Source organism: Cynocephalus volans, chromosome 1, assembly GCF_027409185.1.
Source record: "Cynocephalus volans isolate mCynVol1 chromosome 1, mCynVol1.pri, whole genome shotgun sequence".
NCBI lineage: Eukaryota > Metazoa > Chordata > Mammalia > Dermoptera > Cynocephalidae > Cynocephalus > Cynocephalus volans.
The window spans coordinates 292,649,845-292,669,323 of record NC_084460.1 but is presented as its reverse complement, the minus strand read 5'-3'; the positions used below and the strand labels follow the sequence as shown (position 1 = coordinate 292,669,323).

General features: G+C 42.5%; 1 protein-coding gene across 1 annotated transcript in view; it reads right to left on the bottom strand.

Moving 5' to 3' along the window:
- The window catches only part of LOC134369914 (nuclear body protein SP140-like), a 38,639-nt gene that overhangs the window by 16,266 nt on the left and 2,894 nt on the right, over positions 1-19,479 (bottom strand). The window contains 10 exon segments of the mRNA XM_063086756.1: positions 885-965; positions 2,830-3,030; positions 3,383-3,492; positions 3,775-3,815; positions 3,818-3,875; positions 6,495-6,624; positions 7,529-7,612; positions 9,052-9,186; positions 9,551-9,719; positions 10,681-10,858. Of these exon segments, the coding sequence (XP_062942826.1) occupies positions 885-965; positions 2,830-3,030; positions 3,383-3,492; positions 3,775-3,815; positions 3,818-3,875; positions 6,495-6,624; positions 7,529-7,612; positions 9,052-9,186; positions 9,551-9,719; positions 10,681-10,858 (1,187 nt within the window).

The following is a 19,479-nucleotide window of genomic DNA, read 5'->3' as shown; positions in this document are numbered from 1 at the left end:
AGCACAGATTTCTTTAAATCCACTCATCCGTGTATGGACATGTAGGTTGGTTCCATCTCTTGGCTACTGTGAATAGTGCTGCAATGAACACTGGAGGACAGGAGTCTTTCTGGTATTCTGGTTTCACTTCCTTTGCCTCCCTATCCACTACTGGGATAGCTCACTCATAAGGTAGGTCTATTTTTAGTTCTCTAAGGAAGCTTCATACTGTTTTCCACAGCGGCTGTACCAGTTTACACTCCAGCCAGCAACGTAGAAGAGTTCTTTTTTCTCTACTTCCTCACCAGCACTTGTTACTTTTTGTCTTGTTGGTAATAGACATTCTAACTAGAGTAAGATGATACCTCATTGTGGTTTTAATTTGCATTCCCCTGATGATTACTGATGTGGAATATTTTTTATGTGCGTGTTGGCCATTTGTATGTCTTCTTGTGAGAAATGTCTGTTTAGACCCTTTGCCTATTTTTTAATTGGGGTATTTTCTTTTTTTTCTTTTGTTTGGGTACTGAGTTGTTTGAGCTCCTTGTATATTCTGAATATTAGCCCCTTGTCTGATGTGTGGTTGGCAAACACCTTCGCCCATTCTGCAGGTTGTCTCTTCACTTTGTTGACCGTGTTGGTTGCTATGCAGAAGCTCTACTATTACATGAATATTTGAACACATACACGTATGTCCAAACTATTAAACCCATTATGTTAAGCATGGATTTTATAAAAATTCCTCCCTGCCTTTCTCAAAAGGTCCATGTATAGAAAATGTAAAAAATGTCAGGATTAACTTGGTCCTTTCGCTGCTCGCAGAAAAGTCAATCAGGAAACACTTGCTCAGAGTTCAACCTCCTGACACCCTGCAGCCCAGGGCTAGAAATCCTCCCCTTCCTTACCTGGTACATATTTCCGTGGGGAGCTCGAGGCTTCCTGGGGCTTTCCTCCATCACATATTTCCAAACAGGCAGTGCTGCCCTCTGTAGAAAGGAATGAAATCCCTCAGAGGTCTCAGTAGACATCAAAGGGGAAATCACAGAGGGAAAACTCATAGGAAGATGTGGGGAGCTCAGGTATCTCCTAGGTGGGACTGCACCTGTCCTAGACCCCCGTCTGCCCTTTGGGTTCACCTGGTCTGTAGGTGGACACGCTCCAGTCACTGTCACCAAGGCCCAGAAACATCCACCAGCTCACTTTCTCCACGTCCCCCTAGTTCTTTACCTCCTTCCCACGCCACTGCACAGCTTCTCTTTCTCTGCTGTCAGTATCTCCCCACACTTCTCTTTGTTTCGATGGGTTTCTGTCTTCTCTTGTGCTCCTGTCTTTCTCTCTTGAACCCCAGACTCTGCTTTTTAACAATTATCCCCATTTCATTTACTTCCTTCTTACTCACTTTCGGGTACTGGGCATCAGGAAAGGCATCCCTGGGCTACAGTAACACAACCAGATCACAGAAAGGGATAAGGGGCAGAGCAGGCCAAGGCAACTCCACCCAGTGCAGGGAAGAGTGTGTTCCAAGACCCACACACAAAGGAAAGATCAGAACGTTGCTGTCCCTGAAACTACTTATGCTATCAGTGGAGATGAGACAGATGATACAGCCCGGGGCCCCATGGTGGGTGGAAGCCCGGAAATCCACAGGAAGAATAGCTGATTTAATCCTAGGGAACAAAGATCACCAGGTTGAAGGGGGAAACTACACCATCCGATTTACTTCTCGCAAACTGCAGTGGCGCTAAATGAAAGTGGAGAAAAAGAAAACAGGACGTTCATCCCTTGACTGAGAGAGTAAACTCTGGAGAAGGAGTTTCTAGTTGCAGGAAGAAGGTGTTGGAAGTGTCCAGCTGCTGAATGACATTTCGGTGGACAAGGTCCTGGGATAAACGTTCTCAGGCACCCAATGGATGAGCTTGGAAGACAGGTCTGCCCAGCAGACGTGCACTCGAGGGTTAGTTCCTTCCCTAGAGCAGATGACACTGCCGAGGACAGGATGATCGCTCTGTGAGTACGTGATGTGCCACTCGCTACCTGGGGAGACCTTACCCTGAAAACCGCTATTGAGATAGACCCTTTGCTGGAAGCTGCTCTGTCTAGTGACTCTTCCTTCAGCGCCACAGGCTCCCAGGTTCTGTTCTTTCCTCTTGTGACAGTTTTCACTCTTTACTGACTGATTATTTTTATTGACCATTTTCTCTCCATAGTTCCCTTTGCTCTTCCTTCCCACGTTATTATTATTATTATTTCTGTTTATTTGTCTCTCCGTGTACTTTTCTCAAACTTTCATCTGTGTGTCTGATTTCTTATTGAGGTTATCCCATTTCTACTTTGTCTCTCACTTTCTCCTTTCCTATCTGTTCCTCTGAGTTGTATCTTTACCTCCTGGGTGTCTGTAAAATTTACATTAGTTTACACATTTTTCTGAAAGATCCCTTCCCCCGGTTGACAGAAGTTCTTCTGTTTTCACATGGACCACAGCACCGGAGACCCTTCCCTAGCCCCGCGTATCCTAAGCGTCTCCCAGGGCTTTTCTGAACTGCAAGCCCTCGGTCATTCACAAAACTCAGGTCATTGCCAAAACCTCATATTTGGTTTTTTTGTGCATTTAATAAAATCGCCCAGGCGCTGCTTCTTTGATGGGTCCAGCCTGCCTTTGCCTATTTTGTCTCCCTCCGTCTTCTGCACAGGGCCACCCTCCACTCAGGAGCTCGGGGGCCTTGGTCCTTTGTCCCTCTCACAGTTTAGAGCCAACAAAACAGAAAATGGACACCATCCCATCTGCATGTACTCGAATGTGAAGAAGAGAAAGGCAGGACGGGAGAGAGGGGAGTTGTTTTCTGTGCTCACTGGAAGACAGAGATTCATCGAGGTGTTGGGAGTGGAGATCATAGTTCCCTTCTCCCTCCGCTGGGGGTAGACTGACCACCTTCTCTGCTTCTCCTTTGTTAGTCATTTGGAGAGTTTGGGGATCACTGGTCTCTGTAGAGAGACAAGGGCATGATGAGTCATGGGGTGCCGTGGACCCAGACCTCAGCATGCTCGTGCCCTCTGCGATGGGAAACCGTGTGTCTGTTCCACATGCCAAGAGCCGCGCTGTCCTGTCTTGTCCCTCATCTGGCTGCGTTTCCTCCCTTCTCTCCCCTTCTCAGGGCCCAACCTCCAGCTGCCCCCACCACTGCTGGTTCCCAGCTGTGCGCTCGCCCGCTGTCCGGGCTTCTCTCCTGCTGTCTTCTGGTGTCTGTTGCTTCTTTCTTTCTCTTTTTCAGTGACACCGTAGCCCTTTTCTATCATGTATGTAGCTCTCATTCTAGATCTCTCCTATCCCAATGGGTGGGCTCCATTCTTGTGCTGTCTGTCTCTCCATGACTTTTCTTCCCTCCCCCCAACATTCATTTTTTACTTAAGGTCAGGCCCTGGTCCACTCCTCCAGGAACTTGCAGAACTTCCTCATTCTGCTCTGACTCGATGACCCTGTCCTGATTGCCCAGCTGGGCTTGCACAACCATCACCCTGTGACACACCCAGGACACTGCTGCCACCTCTTCCTTTCCTACTTTGCACTTGCAGAAATAACCTGCATGCACTTCTGTGCTTTCTTTTGTCGTCTGTGAAACAGAGGTGATGACAGTTTGCTGCCTATGCATCAGGGTTCTGTGAGGGTGAAAGCAGCTCTTGCACGGTCCTGTGATCTGATGGAGACTGTCAGAACCTTGCCCACCCCATCCCTGCCCTCCTTCTGTTCTCATTTGCACCTTTCCACACGTCTCTGCTCCTTCTGTCTCTACACCCCACCTTGCTCCTGGACTCTCTTGGTACTTCTCTTTGTCTTCATTTGTTTCTTTTCCTTGTCTGTTCCCCCTCCCTTTTCTCCCTCTTGCTTCTCTGATGCTGTGCTTTACACCCTTCCCTGGCTCTCATCCAACTGCTTTCTAGAACTGGGGATCAGAAAAGGCAGGTGCCTGTGAGATCCTATGTACTTTCTGCACAATTTCACCAGATTAGTGAGCAGGAAGGAGTGGGCCAAGCAGGCTGTTCCAAGCACAGGGCTGAGCACGTGCAAAAGCTCAGAGGAGAAAGAGGAATCAGAAAATTAAATTACTGAAGAAGCAATAGCAGGAGAGGCAGACATGAAGTTGTAGTCCTGGGAAGAAAAGTGGATTTAATCCTTATGACCACAAGGAGTGATTGAGTTAAAGTAGGAAAGGAAGAGAAGCCAACTTGTGTTTTTCAGAGTCATCCAACTGAGTTGGAGAGAGTGGATGTGGTGGGTGCAAGACAGGGGAAGACATGAGACCGGAGGCTGTTGCTCATCCGAGAGAGAGATCAGACTAGTGTTTGTGCTGGGGGTGGAGAGGAATGGGCAGGTGGGACGACGGAAGTTGGCGGAGGGGGGGCGTCATTACTGACTCCTAGGTTTCTGCTTGAAGAGAGGAGCAATAGTGCTCCATACTGAGACAGGGAACCCTGGGCGAGGAGAAGGATCTGGAGTCAGGAAGGATGGTATGTGCAATTTTGCTTTATTTTGTTTTTATTAATTAATGAATGAATTTTTTGGTGGCTGATGGGTAGAGGGATTCCAATCTTTGACCTTAGTGTTATTAGCACCATGCTTTAACCAAGTGAGCTAACTGAATAGCCCTGAATGCACAATTTTGGAAATGTCTTGCTTTGCAGTTTCTGGAAAACATCCAAATGGATCAATCTGTACCAGTCAGCCACAAGAAAAAAAAAAGAAAGAAAGAAAGAAAAGAAAAAGGTATACTTTGTATTTCTATTTACACGCCAAAACAAACAAACAAACAAGCCATCCAAATGGAGATGTCTTACAGATATCTGCATGAACACATTCAGGCATTCAGATGAATGAGCTGCAAAGGCAAGTCTGGAAAGATCTGTTTTGGGATCATTAAGTTACAGATGTGAATAGCCAAGAATGCCAGGGTGGCAGGGAGGGGGGGCTACTGCCTCCGAGAATATTACAGGCGCCACTTTGGCAGCTGAGGACAGGACACCATAATCTGAAAACTCACTGCTAGCGTGTTTCACCCTGTGCCAGAAGTTGTTTCTGTCCAGTGACTCTCCCTTCAATCCCTACAATGTCCCGAACTCTTCTCTCTCCCTTGCAAACGGGTTTCACTCTCTCCTGACTTTCCACACACTCTCCTTTATCTTTTTCTCTGTGCCTCTCCCCTGCCGGTCTGTCCTAGCATTTTCCTTCTCTCTGTTTCTCTCACTATCATTTTCTCTACCTTTTAAATTCTGTGCCTTGTTTGATTACGGAGCTCAGCTCCTTTCTTCCATGGTGCTCATTTCTCTGCCTCTGTCTGTCCTCTCTAGTTAACTTTCTGTTTCTAATTTTTCAACCTAAAATTTAAATCTAGAAATTTACATTTCAGTCTCTGTATATTTTCTGCATCTCTCAGATTCCTTCTCCCATATTATCAAAGGTCTCATCTTCTGCCATTGGTAAAGGGGCAGGGACCCTTCCCCTTTCAGGTCGACTTCAAAAGTGTTTCACACTATTTTCTATACTGCAATTATTCTCATCAGCTGTCCTTACCTGCTTGTTCAGATCCATGGGCACATTCATTAGTGGTTTCTTGGGTTCTTAATGAGTCATTTGGGTCATTGGATGAATCTTCTTCCCTTCATCCGTCTGGTTCCCAGCACGGAGATGCTCTGGGATTCTGGCTGTAGGTGAGGATACCCCTAGATCACATTAGGAATCATAAAAGATTTATTTTTCTCTTCCTCTCATAATGAACCTCTTTTGCTCTCTACTCATAACTATTACTAATCCTTCCATCCACCCGACTCTCATTCCCACTACCCCCAGTAGTAGATGAATCTCTAAATATATTTTTGATGTACTTTGCACTTTTTAGTGTACATTTCATACTTTTAACAATTTGCCTTTATTCAAAATCATTATGGAACAGGAAATAAAGGTGGCAATGACCAATCTGATTCCAAGTTTGAGAAATTGTACATTGCCCCAGAGGCACAGGCATCCAATCAGTAATTAGTTATTTAAAAGTAAAATAAAAATATTCTTTCGAAAAAAAAAAAAGAACAAATGTATTAACATAGATCCAAATATTATACAAATATACTAATATATTTTAAAATATGTAATTCTTAGGTATATATTAAAATCAAAGCATACATATTAATAACATTCCACAAGGCTGGTTCTATTCTTGTGCATTTTCTTACATTGGTTTCAAAGGAAAATCAACATTTAACACATAACTAAATAAATTTATCGTGGATCACTAGTTTAAGGGTGAAGAGCCTGTCTGGGCTGAAGGTTACTCCTGTCACTGCGACTCCAGTCTGGGAAATAATTTTCTGCGCCGTGGGAGAGGAGAAAAGCATCTCACGAGGAGAGCACTGAGGAGGCGCCTCGGTGTCGCAGTCACACGCGCTGTAAGTAGTCAGCACATAGCAGTTACTTTGCACCGCAAGGTTTCGCAAGTGCTTCACGTAAGTAATTTAATTCTCTCAATAACCTTGTTTCCATATTGCCACGTTTCTGGATGAGGAAAGGGAAGCACAGAGAAACTAAGTCGCCTCCGCAGAAGCGGGTGGCAGAGCTGAGATCTGAAGCCAGGCGGGAGGCCCCAGAATCCTCGTCCTTCACTAGGACGGAGGAGGCTGCGAGTCCTAGCGAGGCCGGTTCTTAGTCCTGTGACCTCGCACGAATCACTAAATAGCCCCGTGCCTCAGTTTCTCCTCCTGAAAAATGGGAATAACCAAACGCTTAGGATAGGACTGCTATGAGGATCAAATGAGATGCTTGTAAAAAGGTATTCGGGTTCTAGAAACCTATAGAGAAATCATAATACTTACTCAGTATTAATGTCTTAAGTTATAATTTAATAATTAATGATTAGTAATACTGTGACTGAAAGGACGCCTGGAAAGCTGGAGCAGCAGGCGTTGGTGGCAGAGTCCACGTTGGATCCGCGAGCGGTCAGTGAGCTGCTCCACACTGAGCCTCGCGCCTGGCGGTCGGTGAGAGGCAGCTGGTGTTGCCATCACCAGTGTCAGTGTTACTGCTGTCCTGTGTCCCCTCCTGTCCTGTCCCTTCCTCTTCTACACAGCACAATCCTTCTGCATTCTCTTCTGCACATAATTACTACTCTCTCTCTCTCTTCTCTCTCGTTGTGAGTAACATTTCCAACAGCCCCCTCCTTTGACATGCCAAGGGCTTCCTCTTTGGACTGGTCATAGGACCACAACCCTCACCCCTTCCCAGACCCACAGCATTCCTAACTCAGGGACTGTGGGTGGTTTTTTCCCCTTAATTCTGGCTTCTGTCTTGGGTGTGCTCCATCTTTGTGGTCGTCGAATCTGCCTGGAGATGCTCTTGGACTCCCCGTCTAGTTGGTGAACTAGGAACCCACACAGGGCACCACTGCTCTGCCTTGTCTGCATCCCTCCCCCAGGGGCACAGTTGCCACTCAGGACTTTGGTCCCCTGATCACTAATCTCTTTTCCTCTTAGTACATGAGAAAAGAAGTTTCTAGCAAGTCATAATTACTTCGTTCATGGCTTGGTTGGATGCTGAGCGTCCCCCGTGTCTCTTCTCCATCATCAATTCGGTGGTAGAAGTTGTCCTGAATCACTGAGAAAAGGATGCAAAAGGCAATTAGAGATCTCGGACAGTGACCGGGGCTGCATCTCACAGCAGCACATCCAGGCCATCCTAGACTCCAGTGTTTCAGTGGAACCTTCCACCCTCGGGGCACCCTGGGCCTTAGTGGGTCCCACATGGCCTCTGGCTTGATGCTGCTCCTGTTCCACATAGAGACACACCTCTCAAGATTTCAGAAAGGATGGACACTGGAAACGTTGTAAATAGTGCTTAACCCCCGTCAAAATGATCAGAGAACCATGAAAGCCAATTTCAAATAGATAATAAACGTGGGAAGTGTTTCGTAAACTACATGCAACCTGGAAAAGGGAGGAAGCAGAGAAATTTCTTCAGGACAAAGTACTGGCTATAGTAACAGAGAAATAGATGAAGAAAGAAAGAGAAAAAAGAAGGAAGGAAAGAAAGGAAGGAAGGAAGAGAAAGAGAGAGAGAGGATCTTTGGTTTCACTGGGTCAGGGAAGGTGATTCGGTTACAAAGAAACAGCGGTGAAGGGGAACTAGCACTTCCCCAGGTGGGGTGGGTGGGGAGGGATCCAGGAAACAAATGAAAAACTCTATCTGAAAGGCACAAACTGGAAGTGACTGTCAGCCCAGCTGTTCCACCCACCCAGGGAGGTGGCAGCAAGAGGTGCAGGAAACCAGCCGAGGGCCCCGAGGCTCCAGAGGTGCATTGCGAGGTGACCCAGCAAACTCAGATGGAAGCACAACTCGAGATATGAGAAAAAACACCAAAGAGAGAGAAAGATGCCTCCCGGGAAGGACTGACGAGGGAGGCACCTCCTTGGGACAACACCCACTGGGGTTGGGGGACGTGTGAAGACATAGAACCTGTGGGAACAACCGATGCTTTCCCATCCCCAGGACACGCTGATTTCATGTCCAGGTGAAATCTGGAGGACAAGGGGGGACAGCTGTGTGGGTCAGTGGTCTCGAGAACATGAGGGAAGCCCGGTGTGCAGGCGTTTCCGTGAGGGCTGGGGGGCTTCTTGCACGGGATGACGGTGGGGACTGGGTGGCAGGAGGGGGTGATGCACTGAAGATACCACCATTCCCTTGTACCCACAGCCTGGGAACATCTTGGTTACAAATACTGACCCGAAATGTGTGCCCAAGTATTTGATTTCCTTGACTCCTTTCTCTGACTTGGATATGTCATAGTATAGAAATGAGACAGCTCTTATTTTATTTTAATCACAAACCAACACATCCCATTCTTCATTCTGACTTCTTTTCCTTTTTCCCTGCTTAAAAACCCTCTATTGTTTCTTTATTTCCCCCCAAATAAACTTCAAATTCCTTCGCACAGGGTGTGGGGCCCGTGAGAATTTGCTCCACCTTCCCTCTCCAGAGGCAGCTCCCAAACCCTCCCTCCCACGCTCTGGTGCAGGCACATGGTTCTAGAAGCCCACCCTCCCTCCACACGCTGGAGCTGTCACACGCTGCCCCTCCCTGTGCATGGGTATGTGCCCGGCTTCCCTTGTGACTTCTCCACTCTTCATGGAGAGAAGCAGATTGACACAAGGCTGCACTGAAAGGTCAATTTTCTAATATAAAACAAAGAAAATCTCTTTTATTTTTGAACATGTCTACAAGTGTAAGAGAGGGCTTACTCCTTTCCTATGGAAGGGCATAATTCATGCTTCCTTCCAAAAAATAGAGACTTAAGTCCCATGTTTCGTAGCATCCAAATCAGGCCCTGGCTGAGCAATCATTTGTGGGATTTCTTGTCACCCCCACTATGTATAAGCTCCATGGTGACATGGATCGTGCGTGTTTTCTTGACCACGGTATTCCCTCTGAGCCTGGAATGTGGTAGTCACTCAGTGAAATATTTGTCAAATATCAATAGAGTGAATGAATGAATGAGATGGACTTGAATCCCCCAAAGTCATTGAGAGCTATAGTTACCATTTTGGAAGTTTCTGAGAATCTCATTTAAATAAGGGTAAGCCTTCAGGTTACTCTTGCTGAACAATGTAGGCAGAAGTGACTCGTCAAACATCTTCTCCAGCTCACTGAGGACATCGTACATTACTCTTGGCATTGGGACCAGGTTTCTACAAGTTTCTTGAAAATGCTTAAAAATATTGAATGAAGAATTATGCAGCTGTGGGTTTATGGGTTATAAAAGACTCTCAGATCATAGACAAACCCTTTGTCCTCTTGTGAAATTGTTAGAATTTTGCATATATTTGGATGACTTCTTTAATGTTCTCCACCATAAAAACGGACTCCTACTTTGTGAGCCCGACTCTCTGACATTGTGGTACACTTGAGGAGAGAGTAGTTTTAAAGAATAAAACTGGGTTCAAAGTTAAACATTGTGCTGGGCTTGAAGAGCCTGGGGATGTTTCAAGAGTGGCCCTAACAAGTCATAAGAGACTGTTCCATTGATTGGACAATAACCACTGCCCTCCCCGCTTGATGGCCTCTTCTGAAGGGCTCCAGGGCACCAAGTGACCCACCCCCCACCCCTCCACCCCCATGTAAAGCTGGCAAAGGGCAAAGAAAATTCATAAAGACATAGAGAGGCTTTGTCCTCAGTATCCCTAAGGGGACCCACCGATAACCTTCACCTGCATTCTAGGCTCCGGAAATATCTAAACAAGAAACAATCTAAAGGGGGTAGCAAACATCTGCTTCCAAATTTATCCTGATGTGACACAACTTCCCTGTGGGTTTCAATAATCTCGGGCTCAAAACAAGCGGGCTTTGTAATGAAATGCTGCCTGGCTCACTTACTTTCATTTTAGCTTATGCTAGTATGTGTTGCATAAATGTACCTAAGATGTTCTGCACCTGCGGGGCATCCCAGTTCCCTATTCTGCCATAGCTCCATCACTGCCTCCCGCCACATTTACTACAGAAGATGCCTGTAGTAAATGTAGTGATGCCTGCTTCTCCTGTGACCTCCTAACTTATAGGAGGGTGCAGGTCCCCACTCACAGGAGGCCCTTCAGCCTGTTCGTCGCACCCTGAAGCTTGGCATGACATAGTGTGGAGCGGTTTACCATCTCAAGGAAATTCCCCTCACTTACTTCAAGCATCTGCTCATAGATGAAGTCATGGTCTCGGAGGATCATAAGGAAAGGAAATGGCCTTGTTATGGCACTTGCTATCTCCACCTTATTTTCTCTAAAATGTCTGAAAATGAGCTCATAGAAAATCTCCTCCTCTAGTTGCTGGTCCCCTGTGTTCCGGTCCTCTGGGACCCTCCTAAGAAAGAAGATATGACATGAAAATAAATATTCAGTTTCCAAGAGGTCTGTGGTGGCTAGAAGATTTTAGACATAAAAGATGGTCCATGGAGAGCTAACATGTATAAAATAAGTGTTCTTGTGGGGAAACCAGAATAAATAAAATGTATTTATTTGGGGAATAATCAAGGGTGCAACAGAAGGAAATAGTGAGTTTAAGAAAGAGATCTGTATGTAGAAGCGAAAGGATTCACCCTTTTCCAATCAAACTATTAAGAGAACTTCACCCGAACCGTCTAGAGAAAATGTTGAATTAAAAAAGTTAAAATCTTTATGGGAATTGATATTGAAGGAATCTTAAATATGCCACCCCAAAATATACTTCTTTTACATATTTTGAGATAGCTATTCAGAGGGGCTGCAGACTCAAAAATAGCTCTAAAAAACTGTCCTTTGTGGGGGAGACTTGCATCTGTAAAGCAAATTTACATTAGTGAAGTAAACAACATCTGCAAACAGGCTTTCTCTGAGACCCCCCATTATCTGTTTTGTCCAGATCTAGCAAGAGATTAACTCATAGGAAAAGGAGATTAAAAGTCTGACACTTTTAGAGGTCTGACAGAGAAACTTTTACCACGGGCTACCATCTTTTCTTTCTGAGAGCTGCTCCCTGAGAGATTTCATCTGCATACCAAGATAGCCTTTGCCTGACATACCTCCTCTCCCCACATTATCTCATAATCTTCCAAATCTTCCCCCCACCAGCAACTGCCCCTTTCTGTACAGTATAAAAACTTCAGTCATCTGGCCCCTATTCGAGTTGCATATTTTGTGTGACTTCAGTGCACATGCGTGCACATAATAAATTTGTATCCCTTTTTTCCTGTTAATCTGTCTATTGTCAATTCACTTCATCAGACTTAATCTTGTACCTTCAGAGGGAAAGTTTGAACTTCACTACAATATGATACTGACAGTTAATTTTATGTGTCAACTTGGAGGGTGTTGTAGGATAAGAGTAACATTTAAATAAGCGAACTTGGTATGAAAGATTATCTTCCGTAATGTGGGTGGGTCTCATCGAATCAATTAAAGGCATGAGTAACAAAAAGACTAGTCTCCCCAAGTAAGAAAGAACTTTCAAGCAAACTGCCTTCAGACTGGAATTGCACCATTGGTTCTCCTGCGTCCCCAGTGATAACAAAAAAACTGCTCTGACCAGGTTGGCTAAGTTATAGTGCCCTGGGAGATCTGGGATAAGCCAGTAATTACATCCACCTGTCCTGGAAAACGTTGTCATAAGACCATTTTTACTTTAGAAGCAGACTTTATGGCACCAAAAATTCATAAAATAACCCAGAATGCTTCTTATTACCCTCACCCTAGATCCTTGCATGTAGGATATAACCTAGTAACAATCCCAAATCTATATGTCATGTACAGCTAATAGAAAACCCAGTGAAGTAACTAGGTGGGGCTGTCCCTTTCTCTCTTGATCCTTTCTCTTTCTTGTGATTATAAAATGTTAAGCTCTGCTGGCCCTCTTCAGAACGAATTTCTCAGGGTGATCTATGTGTCTCCCTGGTTGCAATCATCATATTGGCTCAATAAATCCTTGCTATATGTATTTGGCCTCAATTTCCCTTTAGGTCAACACTGGTCTACTGGCCCACATTACAGATTTTGGAATTGCCAGACTTCATAATTGTGTGAGCCAATTCCTTAAAGTAAATCCCTTTCTGTGTATACATACATCCTATTGGTCTGTTTCTCTGGAGAACTCTGACTAATGCAGATTTTTAAAAAAGTTACAAAGAAATAAAAAACCAACTGAGATATTATAGAACCTAACACCGAACTGCAAGTCTTATTAGTTAACCACAAAGAGAAGAAATCTCAGGAAGGTGTAACTGCAGAGGGAAGAATGGCATTCTGCATCATACAGTTGGCTCAAAGACTCTCTTCTGGCAAAGTCAGATTAAGAATAGTTATAGGAATATCTGTCTTTTTCTCCAGTCCAGTATGAAGAATTGCGTGAATATTCAAAATAAGGACACATTGTTCTCTATTCAAATTTGCCTGTAGAGGTGATATATGGAGACCTCTAAGACCCCCAGATTTCAGACATTAAGGCCACACCTGGGAAGAGTAATTTTTAAACTCAAAAAAGTTTATAATTCTGATTAAGTTGTTCCCCTTGCTACTAACAAACTTTTCAGTATTTCTAAATGGTGTAAAGACTTATAGGATTTTCTAACCCACCATAAGAGGGTCGTTGGGACTTCCTGTTCCCCACACGTGCCAGGATAGAATAAAATCCCATTTCTCCATCAAATCCCTTTAAAAAGGGGGGAAAAAACCCTGGTGAAAGATGGCTGATTAAAGACAAGTGTTTTTCTTCTCTCTCACTAGACTGTCCCCTAAAATGATAGTAAAAGAATTAAAGTCACAATGACAAAGAATTAAAGAATTATATTAGAAATTTAAATCAATGTCTGAAAGAGAAATAGTGGAGCACTAATTGCTATTGAGGGAATGATGCTTCCAGAGTCAGAAAAGTGTCCAGTGTGTCCTGCAGACTCCTGGAGAGGTAGTGCTGGTTGGGAAGGAGATACAGGAATGAAAACCAAGGGTTGAATGTGTCCTCCAAAGATTCATGTATTAGAAACTTAATCCACACTGTGACAGTGTTAAGAGGGTGGGAAAGCCTATTATGGTAGTTGAAAGGTGGGGCCTTTAAGTGGTGATTAGATTATGAGGACTGTACTCTTGTGAATGGATTCATCCATTCACACAGTAGTAACTTGATGTTTTAATGGGTTGTAAAAGGCGTGGTTCTGGTGGCTTTTTAAGGACAGGGAGGGAGCAGGTTGGCTCTCTCTTGCTCAGCTATTTTGCTATGTGATAACCTGCATTGCTGGAGAATCACCACCATCAAAAAGGCACTCATCAGGTGTGCCTCTGGATTACGGACTTCCCAGTCTCCAACTGTAAGAAATAAATTTCATTTTCTTATAAATGACTTAGTTTCAGGTATTCTGTTGTAAACAATCGAAACAGACTAGTACAGATTGTTTGAATGGCAAAATACAAAACAATCTGCTTTTCGACACAGAACACCTACATCCAGGCAGGAGACTGGAGGTTTCTTCTTAAGAAAAATGTAAATGACTCAGGGCTGGCCAGTTAGCTCAGTTGGTCAGAGTGCAGCCTTGTAACTCCAAGGTCAAGGGTTCAGTTCACCCTTCTGGCCAGCTGCCGAAAAAAAAAAAAAGAAATGACTATGAGAAAAGGCCTTCACCTCCACATTTGAAATTTCCCCAGCAGAGCCCACAAGTTTGCAAGCCCATCTCACTGAATGGTTTCGGCACCTCACCCTTAAGTACACACAAAGAACAAGATGCCGCAGGCATTTGCAGAAACCTAAACATGAAAAAGTAGAACCAAGATGAGCAAAGTGCAAAAATTACCCCAGCAGAAACAGAGATGGCGCAGGGAACAAAAGAGAATTACCAAAAAAAATATTATCCTACTGACACGAGAATATATTGTGCCCAGATGCCATGCAGAAAATAAGACAGAGGGCTTAGAAATTTAAAACGATTGCTGAAATTATATTTTTTAAAAGTTAACTAAAATGGTGATATAATAAAGGGAAGAGAATTTCCCAGAACATAGTAGGGGAAGCCCTAAAGTAAAGTAGGAAAAGTAAATCTGAAACCCTAGAGGTCTAAAATAGTCTATAGATGTAGAGGTAAAGGAAATGACTAAAAAAAATGTAAGCCATCTTCAACTATTCACATGTGAAGGTGAAATAGATATTTTGTTGTGCAAGGACTCAGGAACTATGCCACGCCTGGGCCCTCTTGTGTTGGTCGCACAGTTTTCAATGTTCTTTCCTTCTAAGCAAAGGTCATCTTGAACCTCCTTGCCTCCTGAGTGACAGGTGTCTTTCTGGATGACTTCAGAGGCAGCTCCTGGTTAGGCATGCTCTCTGTTCCGCTGCCCATCATTTCAGATGGCGGCTGCTCGTCAGCCAGAGTCCAGGGTGACAGTCTCCTGAAGCAGAGTCCCAGTGACCCACTGAAATTTGGAGTTGTTTGTTCCTATGGAATAATCCATTCCATTCTTACTGACACACTGTCTGGGACAAATTGTTTGATGATGTACTATAATAACAGAATCAAGAAATCAATACCAGCAAAGTTCTCATGTAAACGTGGAAGTCATCACTAAAACCAGTTAAAATACTGATGTCTAAAAATTGTAAATTATTTTAGAACAGTGATTCTCCAAGTATGGTCTAGGGACCCTCTGGGATTGTGCAAGACCCTTTTAGGTGTCACCAAGGTCAAAACTATTTTCACAATAATACTAAGATATTATTTGCTGTTTTCTCTCTCATTCTTCCACACATGTACAATGTAATTTTCCAGAGGCTGTGGCCTGTGATATCACAAAAGATTGAAAGCTGACACAGATAGGAGAGTCCAACTGTCTTCTACTGAGCCAGATATTAAAGAAATTTGCAAAAATGTAAAGCAATGCTAATCTTCTTCTTAATTTATTTTTATTTTGGAAAATATTATTTTTTATAAAAATATGTCACTTATAGTAGTAAATAATGAGTTCATTATTATTATTTTAAATGAATAAATAAATATTTTTTAATGTTTAAAGTTTTAATTTCTAACATGGTAAATATCAATAGATATAGCCCAACAAACAAAAGCTAGCTCTTTGGGGTCCTCAATAATTTTTAAGAATACAGAAGTTTCCTGAAACCAAAAAATTTGAAAAGAACTGTTCTAGAAAAAGAGGATATGTACTGCATATAATAATAAAATTATAATAATTTTAATCTTAAACTTAAGATTGTATTTTAAAATGTTTTAAATTGAGTGGGGGCAAGTTAAAAAATTGAATTAAATAACTCATTTCAAAGAAGGTAAATTCAAATGATATAGTTGCACATTTGATGCTATCAATTAAAGAAATAATTAGAGATTAGAGAATTAATTTGAAAACCCGAGGGTAACAAATGAGTCAAGATGAGACTATAAATCTCACAAAATAATGAAAAAGTAAAGAAAACAGGGCTGGCCGGGTGGCTAAGTTGGTTAGAGTGCAGCCTTGTAACACCAAAGTGAAGGCTTCAGATCCCCGTACTGGCCAGCCACCGAAAATAATAATAATCGTAATCATAAAGAAAACATAGTATGTTTTATTAAACAAAGAAAACAAAGAGGCATAAGATATAAAAAGTACCCAAAAATTATAAGCAAGAAGTTATATGTCATTTAAAACAGATTCAGCTACCATCTTAAAATATAAATGGTCAAAATAGAATTTAACTACAAGAGAAAGAGCAAAGATAGAGTAATTTTTTAAATGTTAAAATTCAAAAGACAGATAAGTTCCATTAGGCAAATGCAAACAAGATGGAAAGCAAAATTCTCAATACCTATATTTTCAAAGCAAAATTTAAGATTACTCATGGATGTTAAAAAAAAATCTCACTTTTCTTAACTCTTCAAGTATATATATATTAGAAAAACAAAGATATAAAGAATCTAAGTTTAAAAAATCAACAAAATTGATTGATTATTAATGTTTGGTCTTAAACACACAAGAGCAATTTGGCCTTAAACTAGTCTCAATAAATTAATAAAAATAAGGAAAAATTAAACAGGTTACATGCTCTGTATATAAGACAATATTATAATAAAACCAATATTTTAAAACAAAGGTTTGTTTTAAGAAAAAATCTGAACTTACGGAGATTTAAAAGTTCACTTGACTTCTGGTGTCAGCTTCCACGACTGGCAAAGACCTTGGAAGTCATCACTCCCATTCTTACAAGAAAAAAGCTGAACAAACTGGCAATCAATGACTTTTCTTGTTGTTGAGGTCACAGGGCAAACTGCCACCCCCAAAATCTGGAGGGACAGGCAAATCCAGAGAGTCACAGCCAAAATCAGTCAGCTGACGCGGAAACCACAGTGGCCATAGACTGGTTGGAACACTTGAGTGGGAAGTTTGATGAATCGCTGGAGCCTGAGTGTACAATAGCATAACATAGTACAGAAACTCCTGGAGGCCACAGTGCTAGGGCAGGCACCCAAATGTTTGCAGGTTTTACCTCCAGGAACCCCATCAAGTTCTCTTTGTGAAGAGGCAAGAGAAATCCCCTTGCACTTCTGGCAGGGAGAGGAGAGAAAAGAAAACCCTGTTAAACAGCCAGAGCATTCTCCTTTACAAAGACCGACTTTCCAGAGGAAAACAATTTACCCAAGCTTTATCTGCCCTAGAGAAAGGGGTACCACCACAATCCAACCCCTATCTAGCCTCTCTGTCTCATCTAAATGAGGTGAAGGGAGGGGCATAGCTAACAAATCCTTCTAGGGGCTGGCCGGTTAGCTCACTCAGTAGAGCATGGTGCTGATAACACACCTAAGTCAAGGGTTTGGGTAGCGGTACTGGCTGACCGCCACAGACAAACAAATAGGAATCCTTCTGAAAGTTACAGTCCAGGGACACCATTCCATTAAAAGACTGAGATTTAATCATAAGATTATATGACTTCCCCTCTGACACCTTAACACTCCATCAGCAGGACTCCAGTGTAATAGAAAATTACAGCTGGAAGGGCTATGGGACACAGACTATTTAAGGAGTTTCTAGAGAAACGCAAAGAAAATGGGGAAAGAAAACAAGAACACTAGAGGAATTTGAAGCCTCTGCCACCTACAGCTAAAATATTAAACGGGGCCCATTTTCTAGCTAGATTAGCATGAAACCTCACATCAAAGGCTTATTTGCCTCACTTCCTGTTACTTGATTCATCATGACTGGCTTTCAAAAAAAATTATAAGGTATGACAAAAGGCAATAAAAAACAGAGTCTGAAGAAACAAAGCAATCATCAAAACCAGAGTCAGATATGATAGACTTTCCAATTATTAGACAGGAATTTAAAATAAGTATGATTAATTAGAATGTTAAGGGCTGTAAAGGAAAAGGTAGACAACATGCAAGTACAGATGGTTAAGCAGGCAGAAAGATAAAAACTCAAAGGAATAATGAAAAACAAAATGCTAGAGAAAAACACCATAACAGAGATGAAGAACACCTTTGATGGGTCCATCAGTAGACTGGACATGGCCAAGGGAAGAATCAGTGAGTTGAAGAAACATCAACAGAAATTTCTCAAATTGAAATGCAAAGAGAAAAAAAAAAAGGAGAAAAAACAAATAAAACCTAACACAATATCCAAGAATGTTGTGTTGGGGCTCAGAAGGCGATACCCCAAAGTGAAAGCCTCAGAAGCAGCCTCAGAAGCTGACTGACTTTCTCCTGCCTTCCTGTCTCAGCTCCACTCTCCCTTGAGGCAAGCCAGAGAAACTGGGATCCTCTTCCCCAACGTGGGTCATAGGAACCAGAACCCCCTTCCCTGAAGCCAGCCATAAAGTCTAAAATTATACTCTAATCTGCCCCCAGCCTTTCTGTCTTGGAGCTGGCCATAAAGAAATTCTCTGGCCTACCTTGTCTGATTGTAGATCATAAGACCCCTGTCTAAGAAGGGGTCCTGGGCTGGCCAGTTAGCTCAGTTGGTTAGAGCAAGGTGCTGTAACAACAAGGTCAAGGGTTCGGATCTTTGGATCCTCATACCGGCCAGCCACCAAAACAAACAAACAATAAATAATTAAATAAGAAGGGGCCCTCGTACACACCCTGGAGGAAGGAAGGCTGCACAGAAAGGCCAAGAAGAATCTGGAAAATAGGCCTTGCTATCAGTCTATCAGTATTATATCATATCCTTTTTGTCCAGTTACATTTCTACATGGCTGTGCCTGCTTCATAGAACCTAAGCATAAACAAGGAAAGTTTTCCCTATATCTTTCAGTCTTCATTCTGAAGGCTCCATGCCACATAAAACTATGATCAAATAAAATTTGTTATGCCTTTTCTTCATATTAATAGGGGTTTATCAGTTGATTTTTCAGAAAACCTTCAGGGGTTTGAAGGGGATATCTTCTCTTGGCCCCTCCAGCTGAAATAATTTCAAGAGGTATAACTGGAATGCCGGAGGCAGATGAAACAGAAAGAGAACAGAGGGAATATTTGAAGTAATAATGGCCAAGAACTTTCCAAAATTGATGACAGACAACAAATCACAGATTCAGGAAACTTTGCAAATACCAAGCTGGATATATATCAAATCATCTCTACCTGGACATATCATTTTCAAACTGCAAAAAACCAAAGACAGAGAAAATGCTGAAAGAAGGCAGAGGAAAAAAATACCTTATCTATGGAGGAACAAGGATAATAATTACATCAGATTTATCATCAGAAACCACACAAGCAAAGAAAGTAGAAAGAAATAATCAAAGTGGTAAAAGAAAAAAACCTATCAATCTAGACTTCTATATCTTGTAAAATTAACATTCCAAGTGATGGTAAACATTTTCTCAAATAAACAAAAACTAAGGGAATTCATTCTCAGAAAGCCCACTCTGTAAGATATGTTAAAAGAAGTTCTTCATGTAGAAGGAAAATTATATTGGGCCAGAAACTCAGATCTCCATTTAATAAAAAAGAAAAAGGATTAGAGAAGGAATCTATGCAGAAATAATTT